Raw genomic sequence first — 23410 nt, 5'->3', positions numbered from 1 at the left:
GTGAATAACTTTGTTTTTACGGGTTAATTTTTTTACATACTACATGGCCATGCTTGACAACATATGTATGGTTCCTTCCCCTGAACCTCCAATTAGCACGGTTGGCTACGTACGGCGCGAAAGAAGTTCAACGTACATGCATACAGAAGAGATGCTGTCCATGCGGCACTCACACGTTTTTCTTCACGCCAGCAGTTTTCATACAATGCAAACGAAACTATTTTTTTAATTTTACCACGCAAGGCCCACCGAGCTATTTAGCCATTTTTCAGAAGCGACCTCACCTCAAATGATAGCTCAACGAAGCATGTATATATGTATCCATAACTGGTTTCGCACCGTACGTAGCAAGCCATGCAAATCGGAGGTCGCTTACCGTGTTGAAATCTATCGCAGCCAAATACTCTAAATGCACGTCGGTTCTAAATGTTTAGGGAAAAGCCGGATGGACCCGGAGAAAAATCTACGCAACCGTGGGGAGAGAGAGAAACGTGCAAACTGCATATCTACAGCAGGCATCAGGGTCGGGATCGAACACACGACCCGCTGTATACCAGGCGAGGGAGTTAACATCCCGCTATCGTGGCCCCCCCCCCCCCACCGAGCGTGCCGGGAGATCACACGGCCGCACGCCCGAACCAGAGTTCGAGACGACGATGTGCCCTGCGGAGACAGCTCGGGTAGTCGGTTGAACGCACAGCCCTCTCCTGCCCCTGCCCTCCACTTCCTCTTCCGCGAGACATTCACGCTCTTGGGCAAAAGACGCGCGCTCGCATTCTCAAAAAACCCCGCCGGCTAGCTCAGCGGGCGAGAGCGTAGCGGCTCAGAAAATCAGAAGGTTGACCGACTGTAAAACTAAACTAAGCACTTTTTTCGATTTTACCAGGTAAGGCCCACTGAGCTAAACAGATCTTTGTCAGAAGCGACCTGCCACGAAGGATAGCTCAACGAGAAGTGCCTTATTATCATCACGTGAAAATTTACAGCAGCCAAATACTCTAAATGCACGTTAATTCTAAATGTGGAGGGAAAAAACCGGAGAAGCCGGAGAAAAATCCACACGCTCACGGGGAGAACATGCAAACTCCTAATATACGGCGTCAGGGTTGGGACCGAACCCACGACATCCTGCATACCAGGCGAGGTAGTTAACATCTGGCCACTGCCATCATCATCATTGCACGGTCGGTAAACTAAGTCTCTGCGGGGCAGTCAACAACAGCGGTTGGTTTCGTTGGAGGAGAGACTCGCCACCACCATAGGAATGTGGAATTTCCACCAAGTGGCTCTGCAGGGATATAAACGAATGAGATGAGCGAACCGCATCTATGCTCGTTTGAGCAGGAACGCACGCTTCGACTTCACGAGCGTATTCTCAAGAACCCGTGAATGCATCTCTCTCTCTCGGAGGGTAGCGGCAGCGGGCGTGTGCCGTGTGCCTGCGCTATCGACCAAGTTAATCACGTGTCCTGAAAGCGCCGACCATGCTGTAACACGAATCCCAGCCCATTTACTGGAGTACCCTTCAATTGAGCAGTCTACTGCACCAGTGAGCATCTGCCCCCCCGTAAAAAAAGCTCTGTATACGCGCGTGTGCTTTTTGCGCATGCGTATGTGTGTGCGCGCGCGTAGAAATGTACACGTGTATTACGCCCACGAGTTATCGGTAAAACGTACGGTTTAATATTATTGTAAAAATCCAAGGGGGACGTGGCATCTACAGGCTGCGAATTTCACGTGGAATTTTACGATGAAAACGATCACAGCGTAAAATGAATATGTTTTAATTATCAGCGAAAAAGGGCCATTATGCAAAACGTCACCTATCATCGACATTTCCTTTAAAGGCCACGGAGTTTTATGTTTTGCAAAGTTGTCCTCATTCTCAGCGGTGGGGGGTCCGTTCTGAGCCAGTGGTGTACATTTGACATTTTCAGTTGTTTCGCACGCAACATACTTTTGGGGCAACCGTGGATGACCACGGTTCATTTTGTGGCAAAGCAACGCTCCTCGTATTACCAACTGCAGCGAGACAATGGGCCACAGGTTGTTACCCCCGAACGGGATTGAAACTTGCAACCATCATCGTGAGCCAAGCACTCTTATCACACCTATGCTTTAAACCACAACGCTACGAATCAGCTCATAGTGAGCGCTTGTTTGTGCCAAGCAAGGCCCCACAACAGTTTGACAAGTAGGCTTTCGCGACCAATATCATCCATAAGAGAGGTTTTTTTGGGTTAGATCGCGTAAATATATAAATTGGTGCGTCCTCTGGTCGAGCACCAATTGGGTCGAGGCTCAAAAGAAAGCCGTCCCTTGGTGTGGACCAATATTATCATAGTGTGTTTTTTGTTTGCATTTGACTGCAAGTATTGTGGTTAATGCAGACATGAATCATCGTAAAAAGGTTTCAGTTTTGTTGCCAGAAAAAAGGGGAAAACCCCTATTATTATATTTTGGTACTGGCAAAAGAGGTCTAATGATTTCGATTTAAAGCTTTCGTGACTGCAGGGATTCATCTTCTTGTTTCTTTCGGTAAAGTCACGTAGAAGGGAAGTAATAAAATAATAAAAATAAAACATAATAAAACAATTCTCACGACGTTTCGGCTACAACGCAAGCAGCCGTCTTCAGGTGAAGACGGCTGCTTGCGTTGTAGCCGAAACGTCGTGAGAATTGTTTTATTATGTTTTATTTTTATTATTTTATTACTTCCCTTCTACGTGACTTTACCGAAAGAAACAAGAAGAAGGTCTAATGATGTTCCCAGTATAGCCTTCAACATACTTTTGGGGCAAGTGCTGGTAGCGAGCACCTATGAAGGCACACGAGGGGGTGGGTGGCCAACACCACGCCCAGCAGCCTTTGACTCTCAAGTGTTTACATCTCATACCAAGTGATTTTTTAAAGGCTGAGTTAACCCAGGGGAAAGCCCAGGACAGGCTCAGATATTACAGGTAGGAACAACAGTTCCACACTGCCCACCAGGGATTATTTGTCTGTCTGTCGTGCATAGCCTCGCCCTCAATTCGTATTTCATAGAGCGCTTCTGGCGGACTCAGCACCACGTGACGCGCCGCCCCACGCAGCTTGCGCCGCGTGACACGGATCGCACGAATGCGCCGTCCAATCAAGTTCCTACCTGCCCACTCCGAAGGAACGTGTTCGCCACTGTGATCGGCCGTAAGCGGGAATCGAACTCGGCTGGCCGGGTTCGTAGCGCATTGCGCTAACCACTACACTACCTCTCCTCACAAGCGGCGGTGTAGTGCTTAGCAAAACCCAACATACACGGACGCGTAGGAGCATAAAGATGAAAACATGAACACACACAGAAGGGAAAAAAAAAACCCAAAACAAGAAATGAATGTGGAAGAGCAGCCGTAACCCTCGTTAGATAAAGATGGGCTCTTTTGCACTTGAAGGGGCCTCCGTGCATCTCGAGAGCCGGTGGTTTATCTTCATTAGGATTGATGGCGTGTGCGATACGTTTCATTTACCACTCGGCTGGCTTAACAACCACGTGCCGCTTTCAGTGGTCGGCAACCGCCCCCCAAACCCCCCCCCCCCCCCTCTCTGAATGCGGGGCGCAAAATCGAAGGAGGCATCGCATTTCGTTCGTTCGCAGTTCCGCAAAATCAAAAGTCCAAAGTCAAAAGTGTCTCTCTCTCGTTCTGCTGCTGGTTAAGCCACAGCAACGCTAATTCCACATTCCAATTGCGGGAGCCGGGGTAGACGCGGACTTTCCATCCGTTGTGTGGCAGACAATGGGAGCACCCGGAGCTAAAGACATCGGCAACCTTATCGTCTGTGCCGCCACCTTTATGGTCACCTCACTGCCCTGCAAGTTGGAAGCATCACGCACGCAATATTGATGATGATTATTATGAAGATGGTGATGTTGATGTTCTTCACACGAACCGTCAACACAACCTTAAAACCTGTTGGAATACGAGCTCGGCGATGTCCGCTCCGTAGAATATTGCCCAAGAGATTCTCGTGAAGCTGGCGATAAACGAATGGGGACTAATTTTTTTTCCCGAAAACTTTCCTGTAATTGTGTCCCACTGCGAGACGTTGCCACCACACCGTTCGACGCTCTTATCTTGCGATGCTGCCGCTGCGTTGCTAGTGTGTGTGTGTTGAACTTCTTTCGCACCACACGTAGCCAACCGTACTAATCGGAGGTGGTGCACAAGCACAATCAACAACAACAGCAACTCAACACGTTGGTCAATAATAACACTCCGTGTGTGTGCGGCCATTAAAAGTAAAAAATAAAAATATTATAGGCGATGCTTTGGGCAGTGGCCCGTCTTCATGGCACTAATTTTTTATTTTATCAGGTAAGACCCACTAAGCTATGTAGCTCTTTCTCAGAAGCGACCTGGCAACAAATGATAGCTCAACGAATCGGCTTCTCATGTGGAAATGTATAGCACGCGACCACGGGGAGAGACACGCAAACTCCAAATATACAGCAGGCGTCAGGGTCGGGATCGAACCCACGACCTCCTGTAAACCAAGCGAGGTAGTAAACATCTCGCCACAGTGTAGTGCCCTTAAAGTGATTGACGATGTTGTTGTTATTGACGAACGTGTTGAGTTTTATTGTTAAATGTGCCCGTGCATCACTGGCAACGCAGCAGCGGCGACCGACCCGCGTCTCGTGCGCGCGGAAGGGAGCATTCGCGATTAATCTTACCGGCGAGGGTCGTGCACTTCCACGGAGAACTTCTTCTCGCGGAAGAAGAGGTTTTCTAGCTGCGCCCAGTGGAAAACCTGGAACACAGGGTGAGAGTGAGTGCGTTGGGGTGAGGAAAGCTCCAGCACAGCTCCTGCAGGGCGGAGTGCAGAGAGTGAACCTCGCTTGCACCCATCGCTTGCACCCATTGCTGTCCACCCTGCTGCCACGTGATCCATCAGCTGCCAGCTACGGGTCACACAGACTGGCACGTTCCACAGCTTCTCTGTGGAAGGATCCGCAAGCTCCTCGCCCCTCGCCCCTCGCCTACAGCGCCTGTTTTTCGTGGGGTGGTCGCCCATCCGAGCACTATCCAGGATCAAGGCCTGCTTAGCTTTGGTGATTTGCCTCGGATGAACAACGGGCTGAATGGTGCACCTCCCAACCGGGATTTGAACTTATAACCTTTTGGATTGTGAGGCCCTCTCCCACCGCGCACTCAGCTGGAGATGTATGCCACGCTGTGTACATTGACGAACCCCCTGCATTTTAAAAACGAGAAAAGAGGTCGCCGCAATGAACGGGCACAGATCCTCGCTTCTCATTCACGTGCAGCTGAGCTGTCGGGCGAATCGAGTTAATTTCATAACTTAGCAAACACAATATAGATGTTGGCACACCGCTAAATGGTACACGCAAGATAAAGATTTACTTGTCAACCATTCCTTTAAAATCTGCATTCTTGCATTGACGTATGTCATAAAGATTTACTGTATTTAGATTTGATTTTAATAGATTTATTTTTTACAAAAAGTCTAACACATACATACAGTGGTACGAGATATTTCTAAATAAAAGTAGCTTATAAATTATACATTAACAGAATATGTGATTACACGCGCTAATAAGATAAAATACTGAAATTATGAAGCAATTATACAGGCGCGATTAATAACCAGTTTCTAAAACATTTTGACCATCACTCATGTAGTCTATGGACTGCAGAGTGCATGTGTGCGTGTGTGTAGCGGTTAGCGTGCTGTGCTACGAACCCGGAGACCCGAATTCGATTCCCGCTCCCGGCCACCAACACCGGTGACGAATATCTGAACCGGTCTTGGGCCTCCCCTAGGTCGACTCAGCCTCAAATGAGTACCTGGTGCGGTGTGTGAACATCGCCACTTGGGAGACGAAGCTCGGCCGGGCGTGATGCTGGACACCCAGCCCTTCGTGTGCCGTGCCGGCCTTCATAGGTGCTCGCTAACACCACTTACCACAACAGTCTTTTAAGGCTATACGGGGGAATATTTGTCTGTCTTTGTGTGTGTGCGTGTGCGTGCTCATCACTCCGTGTGACAAGGCCGATCGCAGGTGCGTGGTTGTAATGTGCGAACAATTTCTAAATAGCTGTTTTCGCATCTAGGCCTTTTGTCAAAGGCCCTTTGAAATGCTCTTTGCATGCCGTGTTTGGTGGGTAACTTGACGCTGCTCCCTTGACGCGGGGATTTCGACAAGGATCCTCATCGCAAGGGCTCTACGCTCTTTCCCCCACTCCCCCTCGAGTGCTCGACGCTTTTTGTGCTTGGTTTGTTGCCCTTCCCCTGCGCCACCGATTAGCACGGTTAGCTACGTACGGACGGTGCGAAAGAAGTTCAACGTAAAAACATACGAACAGCACGGTGAAGCATGCTCAAACAACCCCCATTGCCGACGCAGTGTGGGGGACGCCTTCAACCAGCAGTGGATTGATAAAATGTCTGTAAATTCTGGTCAAGGTTTGACTCTGTCTATCATACCTTCCGAGTTCGATAAAACGATTGCCACTTTGTGAGAAGTCAACATTGCTCGTCCCACGGAGAGATACAGGAATGTGGAATTTCCACCATCGGCTCGCGAATGAGCGCCGTCCCTTTTTTAAATCCTTTATATTAAGTTCACTTGCTTGCTTGCTTTCGCGCTTATGACCGTGCAAATCTTTGCACACATACTCGTTGTGCGTGACAATTTCTTTTCGTGAATTTTTTTTCAAAAATTTTATACTTTTTAGGTAAATTTTTTTATATTTAATTGCCAATTGCTTAATGGTTGTAGGCAATCATCTGACCCATAGGTGGCAGCCATCTCAAGCCAGAGGACGAGAGGACTCTAGCCGCCCGTTTCAAAGACCAATGTGGGCTGGGTTGTGGTCCATTGAACACGCATATAAAGGATTTATAGTGAAAAACTTTGTTTTTACGGGTTAATTTGTATTGTTTGAGCGTAAAGACAAATCACCTGCCATTGTGACGCATCTATCATTCATAATCCAAGTATTTATCGATGAAAAAATAAGAATAGGCCTTACCCTTTCTGGCAATAAAAACAGGTGTTAAGATGTCCAAACACCAAACAGATACCTATTGGAAGGCATCAAGTCTATTGTGGCCAAGAAAAATCACAGGGCTGCAATAGTCCCAGTGAGAATGAAACTAAATGCACCAATGTGGCCGTAAACATATGGCAGAGAGCAAACACCGTCACCAAACGGCTTATTTAATGGCCACTCAATCACAAGGTCTAAACGGGAATCTGTGGGTCATCCTCTAAAACCCACCAGCAGTGGCCCTTTAAACAACAAAGGTCTACTTGTGTCCAATTGTGACAAAGTAACACAAGGCCCAAACAATGGGCTCCCCCCCTCCCCCCCAGGCCTTCCCTGGCAAAGTCGCCACTGCAAGAGAGGAAAGCGAGAGAGGAGGAGGAGGAGGTGGGGTGTGAAGTCAATAAGGCTCAGCGTGCATCTTCAGGACTCAAGGGCTCTTCTTTGCAAGCTTAAGGGAGGGATAACCTGGCAGTGTTTTCAAATGCACGTAGCGTGTGTCTCTCATCTCCTCCCTTCGCCATGCAAATTGGGATGGGGGGGGGAGTGTGGGACTTGGTGCTCAAGACCGCTTAAAGCAGGGGTGTCCAAACCTTTTTGCAAAGAGGGCCACATTTGATAAAGTGAAGATGCCCGGGGGCCAATAGTTCCTTTTGACATTTTTTAACCACAAAAGTTACGCGGAAACACACACTGTTATAAAACAATTTCATTGTCACAATTACCTTTATTTTTCAAATGACAATGTAACCAAATATAAGCCACTCAGGCAGACGTGAACAACTCTAAAAACGCAATTCTGCCTTTCATTCAGTCAGATAACATTGAACAAACTGTATAGAATACCTTAAAATTCCATGAGTTTTATGATGTATTTATTCTGACAGAGCTGGCGAGCCATAACTAACACGTTATAAGACCGAAGCTGCGGTCCATATGAAATCTGACCGCGGGCCGTGATTGGCCCGTGGGCCGGACTTTGGACATGCCTGGCTTAAAGAGTCGAAAGTGAATCAGAATCAGAATTTTTTTATACTTGGAGGAGGAATCCGATGAGCTATGAAACTATTTTTCACAGATGCCCAGTTCGAGGGCACAGGGTCCCAGAACGTTACAGCAACAAACAGTACAAAACACAACAGGAGTGCAAAGTATAGGAAAGGTAAACAAATCACTTAAAAAAAAATAATGACTAAACTATTTTAATCTTACCAGTTAAAGCCCACTGAGCTATTAGCTTATTTTTCAGAAGTGACCTGGCCACAAATGATAGCTCAACAAAGTAGCTTATTACGTGAAAATTTATAGCAGCCAAAATAATCGAAATCATATAAATGCAAACGAGGCAGCAAGCGAAGCCAAGAGTGGATGGCGCGTCTGTGTACCGTACAGATATAAGGAAAAAAACGAAGATGCTCATCGCTAAATTCTATTACAAATATTTGCATTTTATTCAGCCCCATCCATCGACTGCCAACGGTTTATATTCGTACACGTTTGGTTTCTGGCAACACACAGAAACGTGTGCATAAAGCAGTCCCCCCCCCCACACTTTGCCCGTTATGCAACAAAAACCATTGGCGGTTCCTGAAGAACTGCATTTGTCCAAGCCAGGTTGGAACCAGAGGTCGCAAACGGGTTTTGATTCCTTACCTGTACCCGTACCTGGCCGCACCAGGGTCGCAAATGGGTACCCGTACCCGGCCGGGTACCCGGCCGGGTACGGGTAGCCGGGTATCGGGTAGGGTACGGGTATCGGGTACCCGATTGCGACCTCTGGTTGGAACCGTTGGCCCAACGTTGACCAGTTGATGTTCCATGTGAGACTCAGAGTTTCCCATAAAATTGTAACTTTTTTGTCTGTCATGATGAGTATTCTTGTCATGGACAAGTTTGACACGCTGAAAAGGCAAAGCCTGCCAGTGTGTGGCGCCTCTCGTGGCTTGTAGGTGAGTTCATCTGCCGAGTGCACGCCGTATGTTACAGTAAGCCGAACTTCTTTCGCACCCCACATAGTCAACCGTGCTCATCACGGATTCTCACGGCCGTTCTGACCAGGCCGACCGAACGGCCATAGCCGGGCTATGCTGCTCACTTCAACTGGGCCGAGCGAGGCTCGCTCTCTTTGCCAAAGGTGGAGCTACCGGCAAGAAAAAAAGAAGAACAGGGGTTTTACCCTTTCTGGCAATAAAACAGGACGTGTTAAGATGTTCAAACACCAAATAGAAACCTTTTGCAAGGAATTAAGTACTGCATTCACCGCACGTACTTGTGGTGAGCATGCAAGCAAACACCCTCTGATAATTATATGTGGCATTGTATTTGAAACTGATTGGCCTACACAAGAGACAGCCTTCTTTATGGCCTAGTCTCACCAGTGTCAGACCAGCGAATGCCAAAATGTGAACAATACAAAGACAATGCCACTACCAGAGCATTTATAGCTCGGGGTGAACAGCTACATCATGAGACCTTTTTGCCAGTATCAAAGTATGACAAATAAGAATGGTCATACTTTGGGCTACCGGCGTTCGTTCAGCCGGGCCGCCCTCAGCAGCACTTTGTAATGCCGTGGGTGGACGCAGTAGTGGCACGCGTGCCGCGAACACTGCGGTCCCTCTGCGCATGTAGGTCAAACCTCGGGGGTGTTTTCTTTCTTTGAAAAAAAAAAGCGTAGCCCAAAGCTTACAAAAGTAAAAAAAAAATGTTTGGGCTTCTACACTGCCGTATTAATGCATGCTCGGTCAAGCATGGGTTTTGTTTGTTTGAAATATCACCGCTGCTTCCTGCCGCCTTTGTCTCCCTGGTGGCAATGTTTAAACACTGCACGAGGTACTAATTTAAGGCCGAGTCGACCTAGGGGAGGCCCAAAACTAGTTCAGATAATTCGTCACTGGTGTTGGTGGCCGTGAGCAGGATTCCAATCTGGGTCGCTGGGTTAGTGCAGGTCGCACTCATTACACACACAAAGTGCTGACCACAAATGAAACACAATACCTTGCTGATCTCATCAAGGATGATAAACCATCATCATGCAAACTCCGGTCATCCTCGCAGCGGCTTGCGGCTCGCCATCGAACAAAGACGTTCACTGCAGCATCACACACTTTCAGATGCTTCTAGATTTGAAGCTTTCGTGACTGCAAGGATTCATATTCTTAGGTTTTTTCGGTAAAGTCACGTAGGTAAATTTTTTAAAAACTCAAATTAATAAAAGTAAAATAAAATAAAAATCACGACGTTTCGGAGGCAACACAAGCCTCCGTCTTCAGGTGGAACCGTCACAGCACGCTTGCTGTATCACGTGACTTTACCGAAAAAACCTAAGAATATACTTTCAGATGCGCTTCTGCGGCCGTCTGGAACGCTCTTCCTTTCCGAAATTAGAAAGCCACTGGAGTCTCCGCACTTTTAAATCATCCAGATTGAAAATTAATTTCTTTAAAGCTGCTCTTTGTGTTTAGTTTGTTGTCCGTCCCCCGCACTTCCGATTAGTACGGTTGGCTACGTACGGTGTGAACGAAGTTCAACATACATAGAGCCAACTGCTCCTCCACATGTGCACACACGATCCCCGTTTGTTAGAGAGTACCTATTAAGGCCAGCACAGCACAATTTGAGTGTTATTTCGATAGTACCATTACCCAGCTGGGTATGTGTACCTCCAGTGCTAAAGTGTATGCACTGGAACGGGTATCCACTTCACATTGACCTAGGGGAGGATCCAGGACAAGTTCGGATACCACTTGCGACTGACGTGTATGGGTGGGAAATCCAACTCGGGTTATCCGGCATCGTGGTGTGTAGGTTCACGAACCACTGCTCCAACCGCTCCCCATATACACACACACACACTGGGGTGCACAGTATTCTGTACGCTGTAAAACTGTCCAGATTTCACAACCACAGCAGTGAACAGGTCAATTCAATTCACAGCTTCCTACATAATTGAAACGATTACATTTTTATATTTTAGCTGTGTGCTATTTCTTAAGAATTGGGCTTTGGGCTATAACAGTAGCCTACAATGGTTTAATGCTTGCAAATGATGATGTTACAAAGCACCCTTAATGTCCCACCGTATAGCGAACAGCACCATTTGGTAATTCCCTGCAAAAATCATCACACATCTGTGGGGAGATTGAACCATCCACTGTCTGCACTGCATTGAGTGAATGCACACTGGGTTAACGTTCATCCACATGGCTTTCGTCTGTTCAATGAGACCCGCAAAAAAGCTGCATCAGTCGACTACGCTTATTTTATTTACCTACATATCCAGGAAAGCCAAACTTCTTTTTCAGCAGGGCTTTTATTTTTTTAAAGATGTTTTCAGCCAATTAATGAGTGTTTACACACGTGGTAATACACCGAAGCAACCAGAGTTAACCCACGCCTTGCGCGGGGGGTCAACACTCTATCCCCTGTACAGATGGAAACAGATGGCGATTAGGCCACACTTGCTGTGCCGCCCTCCCCTGGCGAGCCAGGGTAGTGCGGCACCTCCTCATCGACACCGGCGGGAAGGGAGTTTTACAACATCCGCGTGTGATCCGTCAACCCTCGCTGCTGCTGCTGCTGCCTCCACAGTGCTGGATTACAGGCAGCCACATGCACAGTCATCAACCACCGCCGCACGGCACAGTAAAACATGACGCAATCGTGGGCTGAACATTAAGGACCATGTATTTTTTTTTACCGTAAATACACTTTTGACTTTCACATGTAGTTACATACAGAGACAAATATCGCCCGCATCGTCTAACATGCTGTTGGGGCAAGTGCTGTTAGCGAGCAGCACTTCGGCAGCACCACGCCCGATCACCTTTGTCTCCCTAATGGCCATTTTTACACATTGCACCAGGTATTAATTTGAGACTGAGTCGACCTAGGGGATCCCCAGAACTGATTCAGATAATCGTCACTGGTGTTGGCCGTGAGTGGGAATCGAACTTGGGTTGCCGGGTTCGTAGCGCAGCGCGCTAACCACTACAGCTCGTGAGCAACAACACTACGGGGAAGAATTCCACCTGTCTGTTAGAGATTTTAAATCTTCTTGGTTCTTTCGGTAAAGTCACGTAGAAGGGAAGTAATAAAATAATAAAAATAAAACATAATATTATTAATATTATGTTTTATTTTTATTATTTTATTACTTCCCTTCTACGTGACTTTACCGAAAGAACCAAGAAGATGAATCCCTGCAGTCACGAAAGCTTTAAATCGAGGTTTTTAAATCCTTTATATTAAGTTCGCTTGCTTGCTTAGGACTGTGCAAATCTTTCGGTCGTTTTTTAACCCACTTCCCGTGATCCAATCGAGCTGACATTTTCCACACAGACTCGTTGTGCGTGACAATAAATGTTCGTGAAATTTTTTTTCTCCAAAATTTTACACTTTTAAGGACAAAAATATTATATTTAATTACCAAATGCTTAATGGTGCAATGCAATCATCTGACCCATAGGTGGCAGCCATCTCAAGCCAGAGGACGAGAGGACTCTAGACGCCACGCATATAAAGGATTTATAGTGAAAAACTTTGTTTTTACGGGTTATACTTGTTAACAGACAACGAGACAAGAAGTCACAGCTTCTCGAGACGCTGGCCTTCCTCAAGAGATGCCGCGATAACAAGGTCATACCCATGTATTTAAGAACTTGTATCTTGGAATCTTTGCCTCACTTGATACAGTGAATCTAGATGTGACGGTCCCACCTGATGACAGAGACTTGTGTTGCCCCCGAAACGTCGTGATTTATTATTTTATTTCTATTATTACTTTTATTAATTTTAATTAATTTTTTTACCTACGTGACTTTACCTAAGAGTAGCAACACACACGTGTACACGTGCAATAACCATCGACTGTGCAGAGAGTAACATAGACCGGCTGGGTTGGTTCAACTGGTTTTCATCAGAATGTCGTCAATTAAATCCTCACAAGGTACTCGCTCAGCCCATCATCCCTGCGGGGTCAATAATGTGGCCCGCCAACTGGAGAAGAGGCTACACCCCCCCCCCCCCACCGCCGTGAAAAGCCAACATTTTCATTGATGACATTCATCCTTGCCATGTGAAAGTGGAATTTTAACCAATGGCCACCAATGGAAGATAAACACTGCACTTTTTTTGCGCAAAGGATGTCATGGGAAGACCAAGGATCCTTTCTACAGCCTCATGGATTTGCCTGGCCAAGCAAGTGCCGTTAAGCGAGCACCTATGAAGGGCTATTGCCCGAAACGTCGCCTATTTTATTGTTTTCCTGTCAAGGTCACAGAGTTATTGTGGAAAGTATTGAGCTTTTTTTAAAAATATCAGTGAGCACCTATGAAGGACGGCACCGTGGCACATGAGGGGGTGGGTGGCGAACATTACGCCAGACGGTGATATTTTCACACCACACCAGGTACTCATTTGAGGCCGAGCCGACCTAGGGGAGTCCCGAGACCAGTTTAGATAATCGTCACTGGTGTTGGTGGCCGTCGGCGGGATTCGAACCGAGCTAAACGGGTTCGTAGCGTAGCGTGCTAACACCTGCGCCACCACTCTCCACCAAAACAAATACTGTATACCCCCGTATAGCTGCAACAGACTGTTGGGGCAAGTGCTGTTAGCGAGAGGCACCTATGAAGGCCGGCACGGCACAATAGAGGGGTGGGTGGCCAGCAACACACAGACAAAGATCCCCCGTATAGCCTATGACAGTCTGTTGGGGCAAGTGCTGTTTGCGAGAGGCACCTATGAAGGCCGGTACAGCACACCACGGGGTGGGAGTGGGTGACCATCAACGCACCCACAAAACGAGTCAAAAGTCAGAATATATCCACGTCCGCCTGTAGTATATCTGTTGGTGGCTCCGAGCCAACATTCCCGTGGAGAGAGCGAGAGCCGGAGGCATGCTCGGGGCACTGCACCATCGCACATCGTTCTTACTTACTTACTCATCTTCACGATATAAACTAAAACTAAACTTTATAGTTTTTTATCTTACCAGGTAAGGGCCCGCTATTGAGCCATATAGCTATTTTTTTCAGCGGCAATCGAGCGACCGCAAACGATGATATCTCAAACGAAGCGGCTCATATTCATGTGGACATTTGTAGCAGCCAAATACGCACGTTGTTGATTCTAAGGGCGGAGAGAAAAGCCGGAGGACCCCGAGAAAAATCCACGCGACCACGGGGAGAGAGACACCGCAAAACTCTAAATATACAACAGGCGTCAGGGTCGGGCTCGAAACCACGAACTCCTGTATACCAGGCGAGGTAGTTAACATCTTCTAGCCACCGTGATGATGATGAGAGACACGCAAACTCCAAATATATAGCAGGCGTCAGGGTCAGGCTCGAACCCACGACCTCCTGTATACCAGGCGAGGTAGTTAACATCTTCTAGCCACCGTGATGATGATGAGAGACACGCAAACTCCGAATATACAACAGGCGTCAGGGTCGGGCTCGAACCCACGACCTCCTGTATACCAGGCGAGGTAGTTAACATCTCCTAGCCACCGTGATGATGATGAGAGACACGCAAACTCCGAATATACAACAGGCGTCAGGGTCGGGATCGAACCCACGACCTCCTGTATACCAGGCGAGGTAGTTAACATCTCCTAGCCACCGTGATGATGATGAGAGACACGCAAACTCCGAATATACAACAGGCGTCAGGGTCGGGATCGAACCCACGACCTCCTGTATACCAGGCGAGGTAGTTAACATCTCGCCACTGCGGTGTAAGCACTCAGCCTGAGGCGGCCTAAACTCTAAACTCAAAAACATTATTCTTGCAGTACAGGAATTCACATTCGGTCGGTCGCATCTTGCAACACGCAACCGGACGTGTGTACGGCACAAACGTCGCATATCCGACCCGCTGGGGAGTGAGTGGAGTAGCAGGCGAATATGTTAAGGGGTCAGATTTGTGAAGATCCATGAAAAAACGACAGTTCACACCACGATGCACAAATTGGTACACTGGGTGTGGGCAGCTAATCGGTTGGAGTTGTGAATGTGTCGTGTAAAAGTACTGCGATACACGAGCCGGGGAAAGTGTTCTTAGCGAGCGCCTATTAAGGTCGACAGCACCCGAGGGGATGGGTTGGCCAACACCACGGCCTTTGCTTCCCCAGTGCTAATGTTTAAGGCTGAGTCTACCTAGGGGAGGTCCAGGTCCGGTTAAGATATTTGTCACCGATTTTGGTTGTGAGCGGGAATCAAACTCGGGTTACCAGGTCTGTAGCGCTGTGTGCCAATCGCTAATTTACCGCTCCCCACACTTTGACAAAGATCCCCGTATAGCCTTAACAGACTTCCATAATACAGGTTTTTTTTGGGTTAGATCGTGTAAATATATAAATGTGTCGTTGTCACGTAAACAGAACGTGCCAATTCGTCACTCGTACAGCACACCGGTGTGTTGGAGAGCCAAGCCACAACATTTACAATCTTAACAGACTGTTGGGGCAAGTGCTGTTCTTGAGCATCTACGAAGGCCGTCACGGCACACGTGGGGCTTTGTGGCCAGCACCACGCTCGGCCACCTTTATCTCCCTCGTAGCGATGTTTACTCCACACCTCACCAGGTATGTAACTCATTTGATGTTGAGTCGACACCCACGAACACACCTAAACTCACTTCCAGACACGTAACACGCACGCACAGACTTATGCAACACCGCTCATAAGTCACGGCGTGTGTATTTTTTTTGGTTGCTAAATAGATTACTAATCAGGAATGAGTATCTGTTGAATCATTGTGCGCAATCGTGTTCTGCTAGACCGGCTTGCTGGGAAAAAGTCGGTAACTTTGACTAAATGGAATGCACTGACCTCCTCCATCCACCGGCGTGTGCGTGCGAGACACGGACGACGAATTGCCGCTGTCACCTCTCGCTTGGTGCCACGGGGAAATCGGACCACGGCACCGGCAGCCATAAAAGCATCGGCACGACAGCAGTGACAAACAAGGCAGCCGTGCGGACGGCTCTCGCTGCTCTTAGGAGCGTCGATAAGTCGATTTAGTTTTGACGTCGGAGCCAATGGCATTGAAACGACCAGAGAGCAATGGAACCATAAAGCCAGCCGGGTACGACTTTTGCGATTATGGTGGTGGTTTCATTCACACGACGCGTCTTGCGTTGATTACATAGCACGCGTCGCGGCGCTGCAGATCATTAAACTCTCACTTTTCTGTTACTATTTTGTAAAAAGTGAATTTTTTTTCTTCTCTTAAACGAAATTTTGTAAAACCTGCAAGTCATGCGCATTACAAATATCACAACTAAACTAAGATAAAGATGGTCTCCGTTTTACATTAAACTTATATGTGGATATAAAGGATGTGAGCTTAACGCGTAGGCTTTCGCGACCAATTTTATTCATCATAAAGGTTTTTGGGTTAGATCGCGTAAGTACAAATGTGTTGTAATCCTCCCCCGCCCGGCTTTCGCGACCAATATTATTCATAATAAAGGTTTTTGGGTTAGATCGCGTAAGTACAAATGTGTCGTAATCCTCCACCGCCCGACACAGAAATTTGCCAGAATAGTAAATTTATATTCTGGCAAATCGCCCGCTGATGCTGGATGTAATTACCAGCGAAACGTCGTACTAGTCAAATTGTAAATGTTGTGGATTTACTCTCCAACACGCTGGTGGGCTAAAGTAGTAACTAATTGGCGCGTTTTGTTTACGTGCCAAACCTTACTGCCTGTGTCGGGTGGTGGAGGGTTACGACACATTTATACTTACGCGATCTAATCCAAAAACCTTTATTATGAATAAAATATATGATCTCCATTCACGGGTTAATCCGAAAAAAATGCTACAACTTAGCCGAGGTATTCAATTTTGGACCATTACAACAAATAACATAAATTGTTCGGATTATTCCAAAATAGGAAAGCGACATCATCAACGTGACAGAAGTGAAAGACCAAAGTTCATCCTGCGTGAAAGATTTGCCTTACAGTTGACGCAACAAGCATTGGGTGAGCCACCATCATGTATGTTCGTGAAATAATGTGCGCGTTACAAATTGCATTAATACTATTGTTTTCCGACCGAGGACGGATATGTGAAAAGGTCAGATGTGTAAACATCCGTAGATAATGACAGTTTACACCTTAGTGCACAAAACACAGCAGCGGTTAATTGGTCATTGCGAACAGTAAAGTCACGTAGAAGGGAAATAATATTATTTTATTATTTCCCTTCTACGTGACTTTACCGAAAGAACCAAGAAGATGAATGCCTGCAGTCACGAAAGCTTTAAATCGAAATTTCTACCATACTGCGGAAGAAACCCCTTAAAATTACATTTACTTTCCCACAGATGTGGGTTTCTTGTACAGGAATGTGGACTTGTCAGACAGGCCACATGGTCGGCCGGCACTGGACCATCTCTACAAGACAATGTCGCATATCCCACTCGCTGGTGACCGAGGTCAGATATGTGAACATCCATAGAAAATGAAAGTTGACACCTTAGTGCACAACAACAAAAACCCAGCGGCGGTTAATTGGTCAGGGCGAACAAGTTGACGGTGGGATATGTGACTTCGACCACACCGCTGAAGAAACTCTCTAACATTACATTTACACTTAAACACAGCTGTGGCTTTCTTGTGCAGTGAGTTTACTGCACAGGAATGTGGACAGATCAGAAAGGTCACACGGCCGGCCCGGCCGACACGGGGAGCATCTCGCATAACAATTACTCGCTCAGCAATGCCTGAGTACGTAATCTTGTTGTGGGTGGCAGTTTCCCACAGGTATAATCGGCCCGGGATTTGCTGTTGATGATTAACGTGCCTTGACATGGTGGTGGTGGCAGCAGCATCGGGACACGTACCAAAGGCGGCTCATCGCCATCACTAAACCAATATTTGAATATTTAAAGAGCAATAACGAAGCTATGTCATGGGAACTTTTTTGCCAGTATCGTGGTATGAAAAATAAGAATATGTTTTACCCTTTGTGGCAATAAAACAGATATAAAGATGTTCAAACACCAAAACGATACATTTTGCAAAGAATCAAGTCTGCATTGACCACACGTACTTGTGGTGAACATCTTAACGTATGTTTTATTTCCAGAAAGGGTAAAACCTATTCTTGTTTTTCATACGTTGATACTGGCAAAAAAATGTTCCGTGATGTAGCTGCTCACCCCGAGCTATAAATGCTCAGAATAAGCCGTAGAAAAGTGCATCCTTACAGGATGACATTATTTTCTTTGTACTGTCCGCCTTTTGGCGTTCCCTGGTCTGACACTTGTGAGACAAGGCCACACAGAAGGCTGTTTCTGGTGTAGGCCAATCAGTTTCAATTACAATACGTATCATATCAGAGCGTGTTTGTTTGCATGTTCACCACAAGTAAGTGTGGTTAATGCAGACTTGATTGCTTACAAAAGGTTTCTATTTAGTGTCTGAACATCTAAACACCCACTGTTGTATTGCCAGAAAGGGTAAAACTCATTATAAATTGTCATACAATAACAAAGCTTCATCTTCTTGGTTCTTTCGGTAAAGTCACGTAGAAGGGAAGTAATAAAATAATAAAAATAAAACATAATAAAATAATTCTCACGACGTTTCGGCCACAACGCAAGCAGCCGTCCTCAGGTGAAGACCAGGTCTGTCGGGGAGACAGCGTCTGAATGTTTCCTGGTCTTCACCTGAGGACGGCTGCTTGCGTTGTGGCCGAAACGTCGTGAGAATTATTTAATGTTTTATTTTTATTATTTTATTATTTCCCTTCTACGTGATTTTACCGAAAGAACCAAGAAGATGAATCCCTGCAGTCACGAAAGCTTTAAATCGAAAAATAACAAAGCTACTTTAATAAATCAATACTTTCCAGCCATTCCGAAGCCACCAATGGAAGAGTGCTTGCCCACACCTCATCGGTCAATGGGGACATTTTTCGACCATACTTCACCGCGCTGGTCAATGAAGGTCGGTGATTTATCGCGGGAGTGGGGAGGGGGCAGGACCAGTTTGTCGCATCTGATGCCACTGATGTTGGCCATGGCTGGGAATGGAACTCAGGTGGCTTGGTTGATGGTATGCAGGAGGCTCCTAACTGCTGTACCACCACTCCTACTTCCCGTACTTACGTTTACGAAAAAACTAAATTCTTAGATACAAGTCACCAAACAAAACTTTTTTTCAGGATTTCACCAAAAAAATTATTGAGAAGCCTTCATCAATCCACTGCTGGATGAACACCTCACCCCACCCTGTCAGTCCACAAGGACCGCTTGACTATATCTTCATCACGCTGGTGGCCAGGATGGATTGGTGAAGTGGATCAGTTCGGATCCCACTCACAACTGATGTTTGCCGTGACGACAAAGAAAACATGCGGTCATCGGGTTCATGGCACAGTACACGGACTTAATAAAAAACGCATCCCCCACCTCCCCTGGACAATTTCACATTCTTCATTATCTCTATTGCAAAACCGTCTCTTTAAATGTCGAATTATATATATTTCAAACCCTTAATGTTCCCAAAAAAAGATGTTGATGGGGTCCCTGCAAAAAAATGAGAGTGACTTAATGTAGCGTACCGTGCGTGCTTCCATGAGATTTGTGGAGAGACTGTTTTATTCCTGTGAATTGAACGTCTACGATTTTGCACTCCAGTTTTGTTTTTTCAGAAACAAAACTGCAGGGATGGGTGGCCAGTGTCCGGCATGGTAAGAAAAGCACCACAGCTAAGCAAACACTCTCCCCACCATCAAGTCAGTGTGCTGTCAAAACACACACAGAGCACACTCTATACCACCCAGGCACAGTCAAACAAATAGTCACAAACATTTATATTCTTACCGTTCAATTCTACACGTGTAATACTGTGTGTGTATATGGTGGGGAGCGGTAGTGTAGCGGTTAGCGCGCTGCGCTATGAACCTGGCGACCCGGGTTCGATTCCCGCTCACGACTAACACCAGTGACGATTATTTGAACCGGTCCTGGGCCTCCCCTAGGTCGACTAAGCATTAAATGAGTACCTGGTGCGATGTGTAAACATCGTCACTGGGGAGACAAAGGTGGTCGGGCGTGGTGCTGGCCACCCAACCCCCTCGTGTACTGTTCTGGCCTTCATAAGTGCTCGCTAACAGCACTTGCCCCTACAGTCTGTTAAGGCTATACGGGGGATCTTTGTCTTTGTATATATAAATGTTCACCGTCTGCGCAATGTCATTGCTGGCTGGCTCAGCGGTTGAACAGGCAGCTTGCAAATCGGCGGGTTATTATGAGTGAACATCACGGTTGGGGGAGGGTGTGGTGGTTAACTCAGCCCATCATCCATCTGGGGTTGATAAAAATGAACACCGCTTTGTCAAAAAGTCAACAACCAGTGGTTGTCCTATGGAGACTTCACCTCCCTCCCCTGCCGTACAAATGTGGAAATTCCACCACCGGATAAGGGCTGTAAACAGGAGATGAGAACGAATGTCTGAAAGCTCATTTGAGCAGGAAATCACTTTATGACCATCTGTCTTAGAACTCGCAGAGTCTCGGTGGAAAGGAAGTCATCCTGGACCCACGACAGAGTTCCAAACGAGAGATGGTCGCCACGGTGGCTAGGAGATGTTAACTACCTCGCCTGGTATACAGGAGGTCGTGGGTTCGATCCCGACCCTGACGCCTGCTGCTCCTGTATATTTGGAGTTTGTGTGTCTCTCATCATCATCACGGTGGCTAGGAGATATTAACTACCTCGCCAGGTATGCAGGAGGTCGTGGGTTCGATCCCGACCCTGACGCTGCTGTATATTTGGAGTTTGCGTGTCTCTCTCTCATCATCATCATCACGGTGGCTAGGAGATGTTAACTACCTCGCCTGGTATACAGGAGGTCGTGGGTTCGATCCCGACCCTGACGCCTGCTGCTGCTGTATATTTGGAGTTTGCGTCTCTCTTTCTCTCCCCGTGGTGGCGTGGATTTTACCCCAGGTCCTCCGGGTTTCCCCCAACCCCCCCAGCTCCACGTTTAGAAATCGACATCACGCGTTTAGATTATGTGGCTACAGCTATACATCTTGCACGTGACGAGCCACTTCGCTGAGCTGTCATTTGTGATGGACAGGTCTCTTCTGACACAAAAAAATAGCTGTAAAGCTCAGTGGGGCCTTACGTGGTCACGTAAAAAAAAATAGTCGTTCATAGTTTAGATGTAGTCATTGCCCACGTAGCTTGCACATGAATTCACTCAAAACACCGCACGGATTCATTGAAGCAACTATGCCCTTACAGGTTAACATAGGCACGCTCTCAGCACAATATGTACACGCATATACCTAAGATAAGATAATATATCGTGCAGTGCACTAACCACTGCGCCACTGCTTACCCGCATATACTAGCTTTACCCGTACAGTATCTATTCCACACAAAACAGGTACCCGAAACCAAACAAAAAACTCACAACAACAACAGCGGCGCTCATACCTCATACAAGCGAAAGACTCGAGTAATCCCACAGCGTTCCACGGCTCATCGCAGCGACGATGTTGTTGTCGATGTCGCTGGTTTGCCCCCCGTGTCTCAAGTCGTCTCGGAAAGCAATCGCGGCGACAACGGCGATCGACAGAGTTGATCAGAGCCGACCCCACTCTGCGTCGTGAGCACTGAGCGATGAGTAGCCCCCTTCAGCCTCTACCCCCAACCTCCATCCCCTCTCCTTCCCAGAGCTCAAGCTGCGCACAAGGCTGTGACGGCAGGAGTCAGGCTCCAAACTCACCCCCTCCCTCCTCCCTGCCTGCTGTAGTGACGGCGTCTGATTAGTCACTGGTGATGATGTCACAATGTTTAACTCCACCTCCTCGAAATCATCCTCCCTCCCCCTCCTTCCCTCCCTCCTCCTCCCCTGTAACTCTCTCTGGCTTCTATAAAAGTTAAACTTTTATTCCACATCCGCCGATAAGAGAAACGTACCGGCACGCTGATGTCATCATGTGTCTGTGGGACCTCCTTTTTTTTTGGGCCAGTATGAAAGTATGAACAATAACGAGAGGCGTTTATCCTTGCTGGCAATACGTACTGGGAGTGGATGGGTGGTGGCACGGTTGTTCAGGAGCCTGCTGCGTGACATCAACCAAGCCACATAATTCTAGATTTGAAGCTTTCGTGACTGCAAGGATTCATACTCTTAGGTTTTTTCGGTAAAGTCACGTAGGTAAAAAATAAAATAAAATTAATAAAAGTAGTAATAGAAAATAAAATAAAAGAATTTTATTTTAATTAATAAAAGTAATAATAGAAATAAACAAATTTTTTTTTTTCTATTTTATTTTATTTCTATTATACATGGCTCAGTAACATCAAAACATGGCTACAATTAACAACAGCACAAACTCTACACGCCGTGCTAGACCGGGACCAATATCATCGTGAAGTCGCACACGCCGTTAGGCAGCACTAAAGAAGAAGAATTAAATTTTTTACCTACGTGACTTTACCGAAAAAACCTAAGAGTATCAAGCTACATAAGTTCCATTCCCAGCCACGGCCAACCTCAGTGGCATCAGATGCTACAAACCAGTCCCCTTTTACCGACAAGGTGTGGGCAAGCACTAATCCATTGGTGGATTGGGAATGGCTGGAAATATAGCTTTTTTATTGTATGAAAATTTCTAATGGGTTTTACCCTTTCTGGCAATACAACAGTGGGTGTTTAGATATTCAAACACCAAATGGATTGGGAATGGCTGGAAATGATTGATTTTTTAAAGTAGCTTTTTTATTGTATGAAAATTAAGAGGTGTTTACCCTTTCTGATCATAAAACCGGGGGTGTCAAGATGTTCAGACACCAAATAGAAACCTTTTGCAAGGGATCATGTCGGCATTAACCACACGTACTTGTGGTGAACATGCAAGCAAACATGCTCTGATGTTATTATATATGCATTGTCTTTGAAACTCATTGGCCTACACCAGAAAGAGCCTTCTATATGGCCTTCTCCCACCAGTGTCAGACCAGAGAACGTCAAATGCGAACAGTACAAAGACAATGATGTCATCCTGTAAGGTAGCACTTTTCTACGGTTTATTAATTTTTACTTGAATACATAATACAGGGTTTTTTTTGGGTTAGATCGCGTAAATATAAATGTGTCGTTAAACCCGCCACCACCCAACACAGCCAAATAGTAAGGTTTGTCACGTAAACAGAACATGCAAATTCGTTATTAGTACAGCACACCGGTGTGTTGGAGAGTAAATCCAACAACGTTTTCGCAGCTGTGTCGGGTGGTGGCGGGTTCTATTGACACGATCTAACCCAAAAAACACCAATATAGCGGATTATATTGGTCGCGAAAGCCTTCATGTTAAACTGACTT

The 23410-nt window shown here is 46.6% G+C and overlaps 1 protein-coding gene across 6 annotated transcripts in view; it reads right to left on the bottom strand.

Annotated features, from left to right (window-relative positions):
• The window catches only part of LOC133355385 (FERM domain-containing protein 4A-like), a 308322-nt gene that overhangs the window by 44497 nt on the left and 240415 nt on the right, over nt 1–23410 (bottom strand). For all 6 annotated transcript variants that reach the window (XM_061572640.1, XM_061572639.1, XM_061572642.1 and 3 more), the window contains one exon: nt 4709–4785. In XM_061572640.1, coding sequence (XP_061428624.1) covers nt 4709–4785 — 77 coding nt within the window. The remainder of the gene's footprint in view (nt 1–4708; nt 4786–23410) is intronic.

This window comes from Lethenteron reissneri, chromosome 51 (genome assembly GCF_015708825.2).
Source record: "Lethenteron reissneri isolate LAM-NWPU_2019-01 chromosome 51, ASM1570882v1, whole genome shotgun sequence".
Taxonomy (NCBI): Eukaryota; Metazoa; Chordata; class Hyperoartia; order Petromyzontiformes; family Petromyzontidae; genus Lethenteron; species Lethenteron reissneri.
This window is presented reverse-complemented; position numbering and strand designations above follow the sequence as displayed.